Source organism: Saccostrea cucullata, unplaced genomic scaffold (genome assembly GCF_032062105.1).
Source record: "Saccostrea cucullata isolate Sc308-1 unplaced genomic scaffold, CSIRO_AGI_Scuc_v1 ctg297, whole genome shotgun sequence".
Classification (NCBI taxonomy): domain Eukaryota; kingdom Metazoa; phylum Mollusca; class Bivalvia; order Ostreida; family Ostreidae; genus Saccostrea; species Saccostrea cuccullata.
The window spans coordinates 955406-972817 of record NW_026929962.1 but is presented as its reverse complement, the minus strand read 5'-3'; the positions used below and the strand labels follow the sequence as shown (position 1 = coordinate 972817).

Sequence of the window (17412 nt, the reverse complement as noted above, 5' to 3'; positions counted from 1 at the left end):
TTTAAGGGCAAACACTCATATGCGAAAAGTGCTCTCTTATAACAGCAACTAGTTTTAAGTTTATTTGAAAATAAGCAACAGATATACAGAAATAAATGTGACAGTTGTCAACCGACCAAGTTTCCAGTTATATTGTCCCTATTGTCCCTACAAAACAAACGAACATCGATACTTATAATATCTCTACATTTAACCCCCTTTCGGCTCGACTTTTAAAAAAGATTACTGAGTATTTTGATTTAAATATGAATGTTCAGAACATTTAGCACAATGAAAATATATCTGATCTTATAATATTTCATTTTCAATATAGACGAATATAAGTTTTAAATGACTCTGATTAAATTTTTGAAATCACAAATTATAAAAGGGGACTATAATGTAGTGAAAATGTGAGGAAGAGCATGAGATCTAGAATCAAGTGTTTGGACCGCTTGCTTTGACAAAGTGTATGAAATGAAAAGAAAGTATCAATTACAATAAAGAGTACACAATGTAGCGTAGTTTTACATTTGTTTGCAAACATAATAGTGCGAATCATCATAGTCTCTATCATTCCAGACGTAGGCGTGGTCTTTGTTTGACGAGCCGTCAATCAACAGACAATTTTCTTCACCTCGTCCATCGCCATTGTTTGGTTCCCCAGAACCGAAATGTGTGTAATTCATTTTGTCTCCATACGGTTCCCAGACAAAAGCGCCTTCTAAAGTCCTGTCTGTACCACCTAATCAAACAACGCTGTCTGAAACAGTTAGACAGTTTAAATATACTGTGCAACAATATATTCAAGAAGTTGTGTGAATCAGATGTGGATACTTAAAAATTCCGAGGAACTTTTGGACACTTTGAAATCACAAGATTTTACCAAAATCAACAGCTTAAAATCTTACGACTTTTCAACTTTAAACACAACCATTCCCCATAAAGTAAAGTCCAGGCTTTCCGATATCATTGACAGCTTTTTTTTCAATATAAATGAGACTCGTAAATTTACTTACCTTGTCATTGTACATTTGCTTAATCATTTTGTTAAAATCATTCTGATTGTACACACAAGTACTCTGAAGTCGACATCAAAAAGATGCTTGAGTTTCTGATTGACAGTATTTATGCTGTGTTTGGAGACCTGGGGCTCGTAACATAAAACTTGACTTAAGTAGGGTCGTAAGTACGGTTTAGGCACAATCTTAGGACCTGTCTAAGTACTGCTTACGTATGTCTTAAACCGTAACATAAAGCGAACTAAGCGAGGTCCTAGCTAAGTCAGACTTATGTTAAAAATATTTCACATGAGTCAACCTATAGTTTTTGATTTTATATAGATATATTGCTAAATGTGATTCAGACAGGGTTTCAATTAATCACATATTAAAGTTGACGTCCTTACCTATCAGTTTAAGTTATGTAAGATTAGATTTCGTATTAAAATTATAATTATGTTATAAACTATTCGGAATGTTTGAAAACAAATACTGCACGGTCAGAAAGTGGCGAAATGTGGTTCATTTAAATGTTCACGACAATTGTTTTATCACCTGAGATGTTTTCAGTTTACCTCTTGTAACTCTTTTGTTTTGATAAATGTTCACTTACCCAGTATGTTATTATCGCAGACAATAGAAGATAATCGACCGCCTATTCACCTGAAATTGAAACCCTAAAGAGTTCGATACATTTTGAATCCCCGCTATGTATAATGCCTTGTATGTCAGAAGCAAAAAATGCAGAAGTTTAATGATATACTTATAATCAAGGATACAAAACAAAAATCGGGATATTTCTATAACGGAATTCCTACTAATTTCAGACGTATCCCTAAAATTAAATTTTGTATTTACATGTATGCTAGCGCTGTGCTGTGCTGTGAGTGAAATTGGGATCAGTGATCACCCCAACCCATCCCCACCCCCCTCCCAATGAAAAAATAAAATTTTTAAATCAGCGTCAAATATAGATAATTATTTTCTTTAATGCATAATATGAATAGAGGAAACTTTAAACATCGAAAGTCAACATTAAATAACTCTAAATATATGTACAAGAAAGTTAAGATATACTTAAGTCACCTCCACCGGCCGCCTAAGTTTTGCTAAGATTGCCATATCTAAGTACGCTTCTAGTTACGGTCTTAAATTTTAGACTGTACTTAAGTCCTACTTAAGCACGGTCTAAGACTTAAGTAGCCTTTATGTTACGACCCCCAGGTCTTCCAAAAATCTATTGGAATTCGTATGGTGTTGTTAATTGCGCCCCGATGTTAGCAGACCTATTTTTATATGAAGCAGAATTTGTGCAAAATCTTATGCGTGAAAAGAGGAAAACACTTGCTGTGGCCTTCAACTCCACATTTAGATAGATCGACGACGTATTAGCAAATAATTTAATTTTGTTTGTATTCTTGCCTCTCATTTGTTGATTTCTAAAAAGGAACGCAAATTATTCTGTATAATCAGGTTTGTTATGGGGACACACCCCCTTGACAACCAGCTGAATCATATATCCATGCAATTCCCACATTTCCAGTCCTAGGTATTGATGGAAAATTCCAGATTTAATTCACTTTAAACAGTAGCTCGATCCTACCTCATGTAAACAAACATCATGGCTGCTAGGTCTACGTATTAGTTATTACCTCCCCTCGCTTCCCATCACTTGCGTTACTAGGGTTGTATTATTGAGCGGCAAATTTGAACTCATTAAAAGCAACTTAATTTTACATCCACAGTTGTTTAATTTTTTAAAAATTAAATTATAAGGAATGACTCTAATTCTTGGCCAAATTATTCGAGTATAACCTGTTTTGGGTCAGTTTACGTTAGTAAGCGTAAACTGACTCAAACCAGGTTATATCGAATAATTAAACATATCTGTTTCATATTTGGATATTTTACTTGGAAAGACGTAAGTGGTAATCTAACAACCAAGCTCTAAGATAAACGTGATGACTTTAACTTTTCTATTGCAATTTCACTTATTTCTGCAGCAAAATACCTTAGTCACCTGCGTATGGAGTTTATGTATCTCAGTTGATTCGATACGCAAGAGCATGCTCTATGTATAAACAATATCTAAAACGATGTATATTATTGACAGAACAAGTTGATGAAACAAGAATAGCAGTAGTCTCGTTTAAAGTCATCATCTCGTTACTTCTATCATCGATATAATGATATTGTCAGCAAATACAATTTATCATTGAGTCAAATACTGACTTAAGTTTTTCGTACTAATTGTTAGTCCATTATTTAGACACTACATTGTCCACGAATTTCCCGTTATTTCCCGATCATGACAAGGAGCACACAGTGGGTGGGCAGGGGATGTTCTCTTCTCATGGCACCTGATCCCACCTCTGATATTTTGGAGTTCCGTGTTTGCGCTGCTCCAATTTTGTATTGTTTTATTGACTTTTGATCTTGAATACTTTTTGTTATCTCCATATGTTTCACTATACAAAACTTGACCAGTCAACGGCAACTTAATTTTCCTGAAATCAGAGCTATATATTTTCTTGTCGTGGAAATAAATTAAAGATCTATGCATTTTTAATGTAAAATGCTTTATAAAATATACAATTATAGTAACATCAATGTATCTTCAATTTGTTTCTTTTCTTGTTAACATTTTAAAAAATATTTTTATGAAGATTTTTTCTTTGGTGATAGTCATTTAAAGATTATAGCCTAGGATTCACGCTGCTACATATACTAAAAACTGTCTTAAAAATGAGCATATGTAGACAGACATTTTATCGTAACTTACTATGTTATTGTTTCATAAGACCTACAATAAAGTTCTGTTCTTCTTGGCTTAACACTGATGCAAGACTGGATCCATGAATCAGACACATTGTCTGGAAATTATATAATATATCCATGTATTGACAGCAGGCATAAAGGAAAAATAATTACACGTTTTCCACAAAGAACTAAATTTTTTTAGTAAATGTTCAATTATGCTGGATATACATGTATGTAATTAAGTTAAAAAAAAGAGAGCACAAAGGTCTTCAGATTACTAGCAAACAGATTGATGAAAGTTGAGCTTCTGACAATTTATACATGACGCTTTTCTGATGAAAACATACCGTATCATTCCATGAAACCAGGACTCTTTCTCTGAACTTATGAGGTAACACGCGGAGCCATGTTTACTCCATCCGAATGGGCACCCAAACACCACCAACACTTAATGAATATACCTATTGCACAGTGCACACCTATCATTCTTGTGTTAAAGAACCATAGCATTTGATAGGCATTTCACCTACTTTAGTAGCGATTTTTGAAATACACTTTTTAACCAAAATTTTGTCATACAATGTTCGTTTATACATGCCTTAAACCAAATCACACAAAAATTATATTTTAATATTAATAGTTTTGGCATATTATAGAAATAAAAAAAATATTTAATTTCTGTGGAGTATATAGTAAATAATGAGGTATCCCCCCTGAACAATGACAGACTGTAGCCAAAGACCACCCTCAACCAGTAAAACATTTTCGGTATAATTTTATTTGGATATGACAGCCCTTCATTACATTTAGATAATTTAGGTTAAAAGGGTCCTCATATATATTGAAAATGATGAAAATATTATCTAAATTTTCTTCTCATATTATTTTAAGACCAACAGGTGATATTTACTATCTGCATGCAGTATGTTTTTCTCAATTTTTCACTCACTTTCGAATTATCAAACTTTTTGAACTAGTCAATCGATGTATCTAGAAATGCTAAATTTAAATTATGGGCAGTGGGCAGTGTCTCACGACCTGCAATGGTCTGACTCCCCTTCCCTCAGAAGGAACCGTAACTTCTTAAGGGAGATCCCACTAGGAGAGCACTCTCTACACAAATCGCTGACATCTCAAATCCCCGTTGATTGAGAGATTGCCCACCTATAACGCATGTAAAGACTGTGCATAGCGAACTCTGCGGAGGAAACCGTCATGGTTCATTGGAGGAGAAGACGGACACAGCAAGCACCGTGGAATAATTGGAGCAAGGTAAGGCACATATAGCACGTCTTGGTCATCCGCTGCATCTGCCTTCATCTCCAGACGTCCTGACATCTGTCTTGCCACTGGATCTAGATGGTTGCAGACGAGAGAGTGAGGTTGGCGACGCGCAACCCTTCTTCACTTTAATCAAACTCATTGCGCAAGTCATTGATCATCTTCCATCCCTTCTTTCATCCACCCCAAAGCCCTGTGGCGAAAGGCGAGCAACGACGGTGACAGGTGCGGATACACTGGAAGTCGCTAGTCGCAGACCTGCACACAGGCGGCACAGGCCATAGGGTCGCTCTTCACTGACCGGATTAGCGTTGGAGTTCGGCAGCCACCTGCGCGACTGAGCAGCCCTCTTTAGGAACGCACTGCTCACCTCCATGGCAAGAGGAGCGGATTAGAAAAGGTACACATCCCTAGTCAGTTTACCGCGGCTGGTGGGGACCCTACACAAGGTTGAAACAACAAAGGGAACAAGTAGAAAACAAGGATCATCCCACTGTACCTTGGATCGTAGAACGTTCGAACGCTTCTCGACAGAGACTCTACAGAGAGACCCCGGAGACGCACAGCACTGATCGCATGCGAACTTTCGAGATATAACATTGACATTGCGGCTCTCAGTGAAACCAGGTTGGCTGGAGAAGGTGAACTTTGTGAAAGAGGCGCTGGCTGATCCTTCTTTTGGAGTGGACGAGGAGCCGAGGAGAGACGAAGAGAAGCTGGCGTACGCTTTGCTATAAAGACGACGCTTGCTGGCAAGCTAGTCGGCGTACCCAAAGGAGTGAACAACCGCCTGATGACGTTGAGACTCCCCCTCACTCGAGGAAAGTTCGCCACTATTGTCAGTGCATACGCTCCTACCCTGACGAACCCAGAGGAGACTAAAAACGCGGCTCCAAAACGTCTCAACGTTGGCAAGCTCAAGTTGCCTTCAACCACTCAGTACTTTGCTGAAACCCTGGAAGAACGCCCGAACCCCACCGTGCTGGATGACCACGACGTGGATGCAGTATGGAGCACACTTTGGAATACAGTGTACAGCACAGCCTTCGAGTGTCTGGGGCCCTCCACCAGAAACCACAAAGACTGGTTTGATGAGAACTGTCCAGAGATTACGCAGCTTCTGGAGGACAAGCATCGCGCTTACAAGGCTCATTTAGATGATCCCACCTCCACAGCCAAGAAAGACGCTCTGAAGAAACGCTCGCAGCACAGTACAGCAAAAGCTTCGGGATATGCAGGACTCCTGGCTGAATGCCAAAGCTGACGAGATCCAACGCTACGCCGACTCTCATGACATGAAGAACTTTTACCGTGGACTGAAGGAAGTCTATGGGCCAACTCCATCAGGCTCATCCCCTCTCCTCAGTGCAGACGGGTTAACACTCATCACAGAGAAGGAAAAGATACTCAACAGGTGGGCGGAGCATTTCAATGACGTTCTGAACCGCCCTTCTACTTTCAACGATGGAGCCATCAACCGACTACCCCAGGTTCCCATCAACCAGTCAATGGACGCCGTTCCCACGCTGGAAAAGACCCAGAAAGCAATTACTAGTAGTCTGCTGTCAAATGGCAAAAGCACCTGGCGGAGACTCCATCCCATCTGAGATTTACAAAGAAGGGGGCATGGCTCTAGTCGAAAAGCTCCACCATCTGTTTGAGCTCATTTGGGACCAGGAGAAGGTGCCTCAAGACCTCATGGATGCCTCAATCATCCACCTGTACAAGCGAAAGGGAAATAGACAGGCCTGTGACAACCACCGTAGAATTTCCCTTCTCTCCATCGCAGGCAAGACGCTAACACGAGTTCTACCTAACCATCTCATTAAACACCTTGAGGATGGCCTCCTTCCCGAGAGTCAGTGCGGCTTCCGGATAAATCGCGGCACAATCGACATGGTCTTCGCTGCACGTCAGCTGCCAAGATTGATTGATTGATTGTATACTGTTTAACGTCCCTCTCCAGAATATTTCACTGATATGGAGACGTCACCATTGCCGGTGAAGGGCTGCAAATTTAGGCCTATGCTCGGCACTTACGGCCTTTGAGCAGGGAGGGATCTTTATCGTGCCACACCTGCTGTGACACGGGGCCTCGGTTTATACGGTCTCATCCGAAGGACCGCCCCATTTAGTCGCCTTGGTCGACAAGCAAGGGGGTACTGAGGACCTATTCTAACCCGGATCCCCATGGGGCCGTCAGCTGCAAGAGAAGTGTCAGGAACAGAACTCCACTTACGTCGATCTGACCAAGGCTTTTGACACTGTCAGCAGAGAAGGGGCTGCGTCCTCGCCCCGATGTTCTTCAGCTTAATGTTCTCCGCCATGCTTACTGATGCCTTCGATGGCACGGACACCGGAATCGGCATCAAATGGCGCTTTGATGGCTCAGTCTTCAACCTCAGACGTCTACAAGCAAAGTCCAAGGTTCAATCGGACACCATCAACCATCTCCTGTTTGCTGATGATTCTGCTACCTCGGAGATTAATATGCAGCACAGCGTTGACAAGTTCTCTGATGCATGCGACAACTTTGGCCTTACTATCAGCACAAAGAAGACCAAAGTCGTGCACCAGCTAGCACCAGGCAAACCGTATGTTGAGCCCAACATCACTATCAACAACCAACGGCAAAATGTAGTGGACAAGTTCACGTACCTCGGTAGCACTCTCTCCAGGAACGTTGTGATTGATGATGAGGTGAACGCTAGACTGGCCAAGGCGAGTGTTGCTTTCGGCAGACTGCACAAGAACGTGTGGGACAGAAGAGGCATCACAACAGAGACAAAGATTAAGGTCTACCGTGCAGTAGTTCTCACCACACTGCTGTATGGCCGTGAAGCGTGGACTCTCTGCCAGAGGCACGCCAAAAAGCTGAACCACTTCCACACGAGCCTCAGAAAGCTTCTTGGTATCAAGTGGCAAGAAAATATTCCAGACACAGAAGTCCTCACCTGAGCTGGCTTGCTTAGCATCTACACCATGCTCATGCAGTCACAGCTCCGCTGGGCGGGACACATAGTCCGTACGCCAGACCAACGACTCCCCAAGAAACTACTCTTTGGTGAACTACTGGAAGGAAAGCGTGCCCGAGGTGCCCCCAAAAAGCGATTCAAGGACAGCCTAAAGTCCTCCCTCAAGGCATTCAGTATCAACCCTGATTCATGGGAAGTTGCAGCACAAAACAGATGTGGGTGGAGAGCCGCAGTCCACGATGGCGCCATGAGCTGTGAAGCCAACAGGACGTCTGCAGCAGAACAACGCAGGCAGGCCAGGAAAGATAGCGCCAATGACCCGGGAGTTGCCACCATCCCCTGCCGGAGACTATTCCGTGCGAGGATCGGCCTGAGCAGTCACCTCCGCACCCACCGTCCAGGTCAACCCCTCCCCCACAAAGATGAGACAAGTGGTCATCGTCGCCACCGACGGACGAAAAACAACAGATTTACATTCAAACACATAAATTATTTCATCAACACTAAAGTTAATAGAGTTAAGGCAACGCAAATGAATCTTTTTTGTCATATTTTTGCAAAGAGAGCATGTCTACTACATGTTTTTGTCTAATCAAGGGATTCATAAAATTAAAAAAAGAACACCAGGAACTGTAATGTTTACTTTATATCTAGGACAGTTAATTAAGGTTATACGCAACGTACCTTATCTACTGGTCAGTTTTCAATATATTCTTAATTTAAGATTAAAGTGTCATCTGAGGTTCATAGACAAAAAAATCAGCATGCATTACCAGGGATTTATGAAAAGATATCAATTGATGAAAATTCTTGGAAAAGTTAAAAAAAATATGTAAAAATTACTAAAGTATGTATCCTAGATGTTTCTTTTATCAAAACTTGTAAGCATAAAGCTCCCATTTTGAAATACTTACATATATTAGTCTCTCTTACAAATTAATCGTTCATTTCTTTCTTATCCTTACAATGAATATTTGACCCGATGGACGAGAGTGACTTATTGATAGCTAATCCATAAATCCATTTAATATTTGCTCAATTAATGCATGAATATATTTCATGTATATTATAAAATTTTGTAGGTTCCTTATTACCTATATGGAAGGAAGATAACATTTAAGGGCAAACACTTATATAAGAGGATTGCTATCCTATAACAGCACCTAGTTTGAAGTTTATTAAAAAAAACAGATGTACAGGATTAAATGTGACAGTTGTCAACCGACCAAGTTTCCAGTTATATCGTCCCTACAAAACAAACAAAAGGCAATACTTGTGATATCTCTACACTTTAACCCCTTTGGTCTCGAATTTTACAAAAGACTATTTGGATTTAAGTATGGTATGCTTAAAAACATTTAGCACAATGAACATTTCAATTCCAATACAGACAATTATGTGTTTATGTGACTCTTATTAAATTTTGAAATCACAAATTATAAAAGAGGACTATAATGTAGGGAAAATGTGAGGAAGAGCATGAGATCTAGAATCAAGTGTTTGGGCCGCTTGCTTTGAATAAGTGTATGACATGAAAAGAAAGTATCAATTACAATAAAGAGTATACAATGTAGCGTAGTTTTACATTTGTTTGCAAACATAATAGTGCGAATCATCACAGTCTCTGTCATCCCAGACGTAGGCGTGGTCTTTGTGTGACGAGCCGTCAATCAACAGACAATTTTCTTCACCTCGTCCATCGCCATTGTTTGGTTCCCCAGAACCGAAATGTGTGTAATTCATTTTGTCTCCATACGGTTCCCAGACAAAAGCGCCTTCTAAAGTCCAGTCTGTACCACCTAGCCAAACAACACTGTCTGAAACAGTTGGGCAGTCTTAAATATACTGTGTAACAATATATTCAAGAAGTTGTGTAAATCAGATGTGGATACTTAAAAATTCCAAAGAACTTTTGGACAATTTGAAATCACAAGATTTTACCAAAATCAACAGTTTAAAAGTTTATGACTTTTCAACTTTATATACAACCATTCCACACGATAAAGTAAAGTCCAGGCTTTTCGATATCATTGACAGCTGTTTTTTCAATATAAATGAGACTCATAAATAACTTACCTTGTCCTTGTACATTTGCAAAATTATTTTTTTAAAATCATTCTGATTGTACACACAAGTACTCTGAAGTCGACATCAAAAAGATGCTTGCGTTTCTGATTGACAGTATTTATGCTGTGTTTGGAGACCAGGTCTTCCAAAAATCAAATGGAATTCGTATGGTGTTTATTGTGCCCCGTTATTAGCAGACCTACTTTTGTATTATATATGAAGCAGAATTTGTGCAAAATCTTATGCGTGAAAAGAGGAAAATATTTGCAGTGGCCTTCAACTCGACATTTAGATAGATCTACGACGTATTAGCAATTAACAATTGTAATTTCCATTCTTATGTCGATATGATATATCCCGGTGAGCTTGATATAAAAAATTCACAGAGTTTGACATATCTGTTTCATATTTGGATATTTTACTTGAAAACGACGTTAATGGTAATCTTACTACCAAGCTCTAAGATAAACGTGATGACTTTAACTTTTCTCTCGTCAACTTCCCTTCTTATACAGCAATATACCTTCATCAACTGCATATAGAGTTTATGTATCTCAGTTGATTCGATACGCAAGAGCATGCTCTACGTATGAACAATATCTGACAAAAAAGTCGATGAAACAAGAATATCAGTAGTCTCGTTTAAAGTCATCATCTCGTTACTTCTATCGTCGATATAATGACATTAATGACATTATCAACAAATACAATTTATCATCGAGTCAAATGCTGACTGACGTTTTTTTGTACAAATTTTTAATCCATTATTTATACACTACATTGTCCACGGATTTTTCTGTTATTTTCCGATCATGACAAGGAGCACATGGTAGTCGGGCAGGGGATGCTCTCTTCTCATGGCACCTGACCCAACCTCTGATGTTTTGGAGTTCAGCTTGCACTGCTCCAATTTTGTATTGTTTTATGGACTTTTGATCTTGAATACTTTTCGTTATCTCCATATGTTTCACTATACAAAACTTGACCAGTCATCGGCAATTTTTTCCAGAAATTAGAGCTAGATATATTCTTGTCGTGAAACAAATTAAAGATCTATGCATTTTTAAATGTAAAAATGCTTTATAAAATATACAATTATAGTAACATAATGTATCTTCAATTTTTTTCTTTTTTCATGTTTATAGATTTTCAAAAATACTTTTATGAAGATTTTTTTGGTGACAGTCATTTAAAGATCGTAGCCTAGGATTCACGCTGCTAGATATACTAATAACTGTCTTAGAAATGAGCATATGTAGACAGACATTTTATCATAACTTACTGTGTGAATGTTTCATAAGACCTACAATAAAGTTCTGTTCTTCTTGGCTTAACACTGATGCAAGACTGGATCCATGAATCTGACACATTGTCTGGAATTTATATAATGTATCCATGTATTGACAGCAGGCATAAAGGAAAGATAAATACACGCTTCCCACAAAGAACCTATTTTTCCTTTATGTTTAATTATGCTGGATATACATGCATGTACATGTAATTAAATTTAAAAAAAAGGAGGGCACAAAGATCTTCATATTACTAGCAGACAGATTGATAAACGTTGCGCTTCCGACAAATATAAGACCGCGGAACATTAACTGGCAAGATTGGAAATATGCAGCTTACGTCATTACTATCTGTTACAATCAAAACATTCAATGATAGACAATGAAATGGGCGGGTACAATTCGACGCGGACGGCCGAGATAACACTGGATTGAAATTCTAGTTTGAAATTCATTTTCATTCCACCTCAGCTACGCTAGAAGGCACATTATTACTGATTGACCCAGAAGACAAATACTCTCAATTTCGGTATCGTTTGAAAATAATATATAAATCAGAATTTTCTGTCTAGGTTTTAAAGAAATTATATAAATATGAAGGGAAAGATATTTGTTGCCCGTTTGTTATTTAATTTATATGTATGTGTGCGGGGGGGGGGGGGTGTAATGTCTTGGAAATAAATTTAAAAAGTTGTCAAACATTTTTCATTGAAGACAAAAAAAAAGCTCTTGTCATCCTTAAAATCAATTGGTACAAAGCATGATCTGACTCGACAATTCCCCCCTTCTAGAATCAAATGGCCGTCTCCTGAAACAAAATGTCTTCTATGACTTTTACCAGTGTCCTAAGATTATATCATAGGTTATAAACACATATCAATATAAATTTCAACCAACATGTATTTGAGATATTGAAATTATTATTGTGTTTTGGATCATACATTCACACTTTGTTTTTAAAAACAGCCCAGGTGGATTGAAAATGAATTTCAAACTAGAATTTCAATCCAATGTTTTCTCGGCTGTCCGCGTCGAATTGTACCCGCCCATTTCTTTGTCTATCATTGAATGTTTTTGATTGTAACAGATAAAAATGACGTAAGCTGCATATTTCCAATCTTGCCAGTTAATGTTCCGCTGTCTTACATGACACTTCTCTGAGAAAAACATACCATTCCATGAAACCAGGACTCTTTCTCTGAACTCATGTGGTAACACGCGGAGCCATGTTTAGTCCATCCCAATGGGCACCCTAACACCACCAACACTTAATGAATGATTATTTTCATTAGGGTTATATATATGAAATATTACTTCTTAATTATTCATTTAAAATTATACCATATGCTTAAATTAGAATGCCTTGGTTTACCAACATTAAGAATTTTACACTTTCTCCTAAAGGAAGCTTATTCACACATTTATACTGAATTTTAAGCAAGTGTGCACATGTACTTTCTGAACAAAAAAATTACTTAAATTAGATAAAAGCAGAAAAAATGCCTACTCACCAACAGTTTGAAGGTAGTAGAATTGTAAAACCTTTCGGGTCATTGGATTTTGGTGAGAACCAAAAGTTGCTTAATTCAGGAGAGAAATTTACAGGTAATGCACTAGGACTAATTTTGGTTGTTTTAAAACTTCAATAAGATGTTGTCAAAATTGACCCCTTTATGACTTCCCAGTAAAATCATTACGTAAAAATTCCGCGAAAGTGCGCGATGTTATTGATGTAACACCTCAACTGAGTTGAGGGAAAAAAAATCACCTCTATTGAGGTGATACTCAGTCTGTTTGGTGACGGTGAATTGAGGAAATCCTCAGTTAGGGAAACCTCAAGGGGTTTGAGTTGAGTATTGAGGGTGAGGTTGAGGAATTTTGGTGACGGCGGGGCCTGGTCATTTATTTATCTCCAGATAAGAAAATCAGGAAACATTTAGCAGAAATATCTTACATTTATACACCTATTCTTATATCTTTAATGACCTCTCAACCTCTCTTGTCATGTAAAACTCTACTGTTAGGACCTCTGTAGTTTGCTACACTTCTAAAACGACTTTTTCAGGATTTGCCTGTCTGTCCTTTTATCCCACACGCGATTATCAATGAAAGGTTAATCAAGGTTAAGCACTGGAATTTCTTATCAATTAATCAAAGGAAATGAAGTACATGTAATTGTATTCTGAGAGCCTGTTCATTTTTGGCCGTACGGAAAAAGTACGATGGCCAACAGCAGCCGCCATTTTTGTTTAATAATGTTAAAGAATATTGTCATTTTTACCTCGATTTTGTCAATTTCCGTTGACAACTTACAACTTAAATGGAAATGCTATATGTACGAGATCTGTCCGGTAAAATCGTGGACAAGTCGTCTAGTGTGAAAAATAAACACCACTGCGTTCTGAAATTTTTACTATTAGTTAGAACATATTTCATGAATTCGAATATACATAGAAAATTTCAAATAAATGTATGTATAAATAAGCAAATTATGAGAGTTTATGATACGTATTTTATCGCCGTACGGCGCACGGATGATAAAGTCAAATGTCTAAAACAGCGTCACGTTTATTCTTTGCTAAAAATAAAACTGGATAAGTCCTTCTTAAATTTAGGAATTTCAATTATGCACATACTTGAGTCTCCATAAACAGTTGAGGAACCAATTTGGCACATACATGCAATCTTCTGAAGATTTATTAGTAAGTTACAGAAAATATTCTTACTGTCATTCAACAAATAGACAATCTTATATTGACGGTCAACAATGACAACGTCCAAATGCAAATTCAGAAGTACTCTATAAATATTGTTAGCACAGATAAATATAAATTTGTTTTTGATAACCCATAATATTTTAATAAAGTAGAGAACCATATTAAATTTCCCTCTCGAGTGTACTTATCGCACATGTACTAATTCTCTTAATAAAATACCTTATCATCATCATAAGCTAACCATAATCAATAATCTTCTTAATCCTAGTATTAAAAGTCAGAATCCGTGGTTCAAAAGATACATATATACTTTGCTTTATGCATTTTTTCAAAATTCTTTTTACTGGTTGGAAGAATTTCTCCAAACATCCCGGAAACTTCTGTATCAAAATTGTCGATAATAGTTCGCCTTTTAGTGAGATTTTTTTTTATTAATTTCAAAACCCTGTATATTTGCAATTTTTTAAATAAAGGCCTTCACAACTTCAGAAGGAGTTGTCTGTCTTTGTCCTTTTTACAAATTTACCAGTACAAAAGACAATCGACGATACAACGGCAAAAGTGGTTTCTTTCTTTTGATACGGTCATAAAATACCACTTTATAAAAATTATGTCCAGTACATTCCATGTGGTCAGATATTAGTAAATTGTACATTATTCGAAAGACAAAACTCTAAACTTTACGTAAAATACATATTTTTTTTTCAGAATCGGCGAAATTCGCTACAGCACGTACTTTGTTCTTTAAATACATATAACTTCAATTGAAGTAGAGTGTACGATAGAAAAAAAATTAAGTTTTAAGGCTATCTTTGCATGTATAAAATCCCTCTTTGCATCTAATTTTAGAACATCAAATATACAACTGTATTATAGTATCCTTCTGCTCCTTTATAAGCTGTCTTATTTTATATTCTTATGAAGCCGAATGTATTCAAAACATTTTACCTGAGAAGAGGAAAATAGCAGTGGCCTTCAATTCGACATTTACATACATCGTTTTATCGTTTATATGTTGTATCAACTAACAATAGTTGTTTTCATACGTATTTCGAGTCGATATATCCAAGTGATATTTTTTATGGAACTTCTTCATAAATATTGTCAACTCATACATTTTTAAGAGGTCAAAATTCCAAGATTTAAGGGAAAAAAATGTTTCAAGGGAATTATAAATTATAGTGGTTGAAGAAATTCTGCATTGCTAAACGTTTGAAAGTTTATACTTATAAAGGAAATGAATTCATGGATCTTTTCATACTGAGAAAACACAAAACTTTCACAGTATTATGAAGTCTGTCGAAGATAATGCCCGTGGACGGACCATTTACGAAAATACCAGTTGGATATTGAAATCTCGTATTTAACGTTGGAGGAAATTATCAAAATCATCTATCCTTATGTATTTAAATAATTAAAAGTAAAAAGTAAAATAAAGGAAACTATCAATATTATATGTTCTGGTTACCTAGTTACAACAAGAGGCCCACGGGCCTTATAGGTCACCTGAGCATCATGCAACAACTTTCAAATGATTGAATTTGTTTCATGTTTTAAGCTAGATGCTAAAACATTCACAATTTTGGAAGAGGCACTCTTGCTCATCATAACTGTGTACTTGGTTAGTTTATTTAAAACCTAGGAGCAGAGAAGAAGATTTTCAAAGATTTAATGCATTTTCACTATATAATCAATAGAGCCCTGTTCTAACGCCAGAACCCCTGACCCTGGGGCCATAAAATTCACAATTTTGGTAGAGGCACTCTTGCTCATCATAACTATGTACTTAGTTAGTTTATTTAAAACCTAGGAGCAGAGAAGAAGATTTTCAAAGATTTAATGCATTTCCACTATATAATCAATAGAGCCCCGCCCTAACACCAGAACCCCTGACCCTGGGGCCATGAGTTTCATAATTTTGGTAGAGGCACTCTTGTTCATCATAACTATGTACTTAGTTAGTTTATTTAAAACCTAGGAGCAGAGAAGAAGATTTTCAAAGATTTAATACATTTTCACTATATAATCAATAGAGCCCCGCCCTAACACCAGAACCCCTGACCCTGGGGCCATGAATTTCACAATTTTGGTGAAGGCACTCTTGCTCATCATAATTATTTACTGAATTAGTGTATTTAATGCCTAGGAGCAGAGAAGAAGATTTTCAAAGATTTAATGCATTTTCATTATATAATCAATATAGAGCCCCGCCCTAACACCAGAACCCCTGACCCTGGGGCCATAAAATTCACAATTTATGAAGAGACAATCTTGCTCATCATAACTGTGTACTTAATTAGTTTATTTAATACTCAGGAACAGAGAAGAAGATTTTCAAAGAAATAATGCATTTTCACTATATAATCAATAGAGCCCCTCCCTAACACCAGAACCCCTGACCCTGGGGCCATAAAATTCAAAAATTTGGTAGAGCCACTTTTGCTCATCATAACTATGAACTTAATTTGTTTATTTAATACCCAGGGGCAGAGAAGAAGATTTTTAAAGACTTACTGCATTTTCACTATATAATCAATAGAGCCCCTCCCTAACACCAGAACCCCTGACCCTGGGGCCATGAATTTCACAATTTTGGTAGAGGACTCAATGCTGATTACAATCATACCAACAGTTTGACTGCTTGATGTCCGGGAGTAAAGAAGAAGATTTTTAAAGATTGCACTATTTTTAGTGGTTTTTGCCCCACCCCCCAGGCCCCAGGGGGGCGGGGACCACGAAATTCACAATTTTTGTTCCCCTACACCCATAGATGCTATATGCCAAATTTGGTTGAAATTGGTTCAGTGGTTTCAGAGAAGAAGCTGAAAATGTTTAAATGTTAACGCACGACGGACGACGGACGACAGACGACGGACGACGACGGACAAAAACGGATAGCAATAGGTCACCTGAGTTTACTCAGGTGACCTAAAAATGCCTGTGTTTTAAAGGTGAACAAAGAATTGAAATTAATATTTCTCAAATTTTCTGTAAAATATTACGACTTATATATTGCAACAGCGTTTCACAAGAAAATATAATAAAATTCTTATTTCATTTCGAAGTTATTGAAACTTCGAATTTCTGGTCGGGTTTGATTGACACGTCCTTGCACTTTCACAAATTATCATTTTATTCTTAATGTGACCGGTCGGCGGGGGATACTAAGTATTCCATGACACCTTGTCCCACCTCTGATGTTTTGGAGGTTCATGTTTGCTCTGCTCCTATTTTGTATTGTTTTGTGAAATTTTGATCTTGAATACTGTTCATTATCTTCAAATGTTTCAAAGTGGCAAATTTGTTGCATGTTAATGAAAAAATATTAAAAATATAATATAGC

The 17412-nt window shown here is 37.4% G+C and overlaps 1 protein-coding gene across 1 annotated transcript; it reads right to left on the bottom strand.

Annotated features, from left to right (window-relative positions):
• Positions 1-9213: 9213 nt before the first annotated feature.
• LOC134282545 (perlucin-like) lies at positions 9214-13595 on the bottom strand. The gene is made up of 5 exons (XM_062764945.1): positions 13574-13595; positions 12525-12619; positions 11346-11436; positions 9582-9813; positions 9214-9244 (listed from the first exon to the last, which is right to left on the bottom strand). Exons 1-5 carry the CDS (start codon positions 13593-13595, stop codon positions 9214-9216), a joined length of 471 nt encoding a protein of 156 aa, XP_062620929.1.
• Between the last annotated feature and the right edge of the window lie 3817 nt (positions 13596-17412).

Coding starts and splice junctions, on each gene's coding strand:
- LOC134282545 (XM_062764945.1), bottom strand. CDS start 13,595: ATGGCGGCTGCTGTTGGCCATC. Junction 12,620..13,573: donor GGCGGCTGCTGTTGGCCATC/GTACTTTTTCCG, acceptor TCATTCATTAAG/TGTTGGTGGTGTTAGGGTGC. Junction 9,245..9,581: donor TATTATGTTTGCAAACAAAT/GTAAAACTACGC, acceptor TTTGTTTTGTAG/GGACGATATAACTGGAAACT.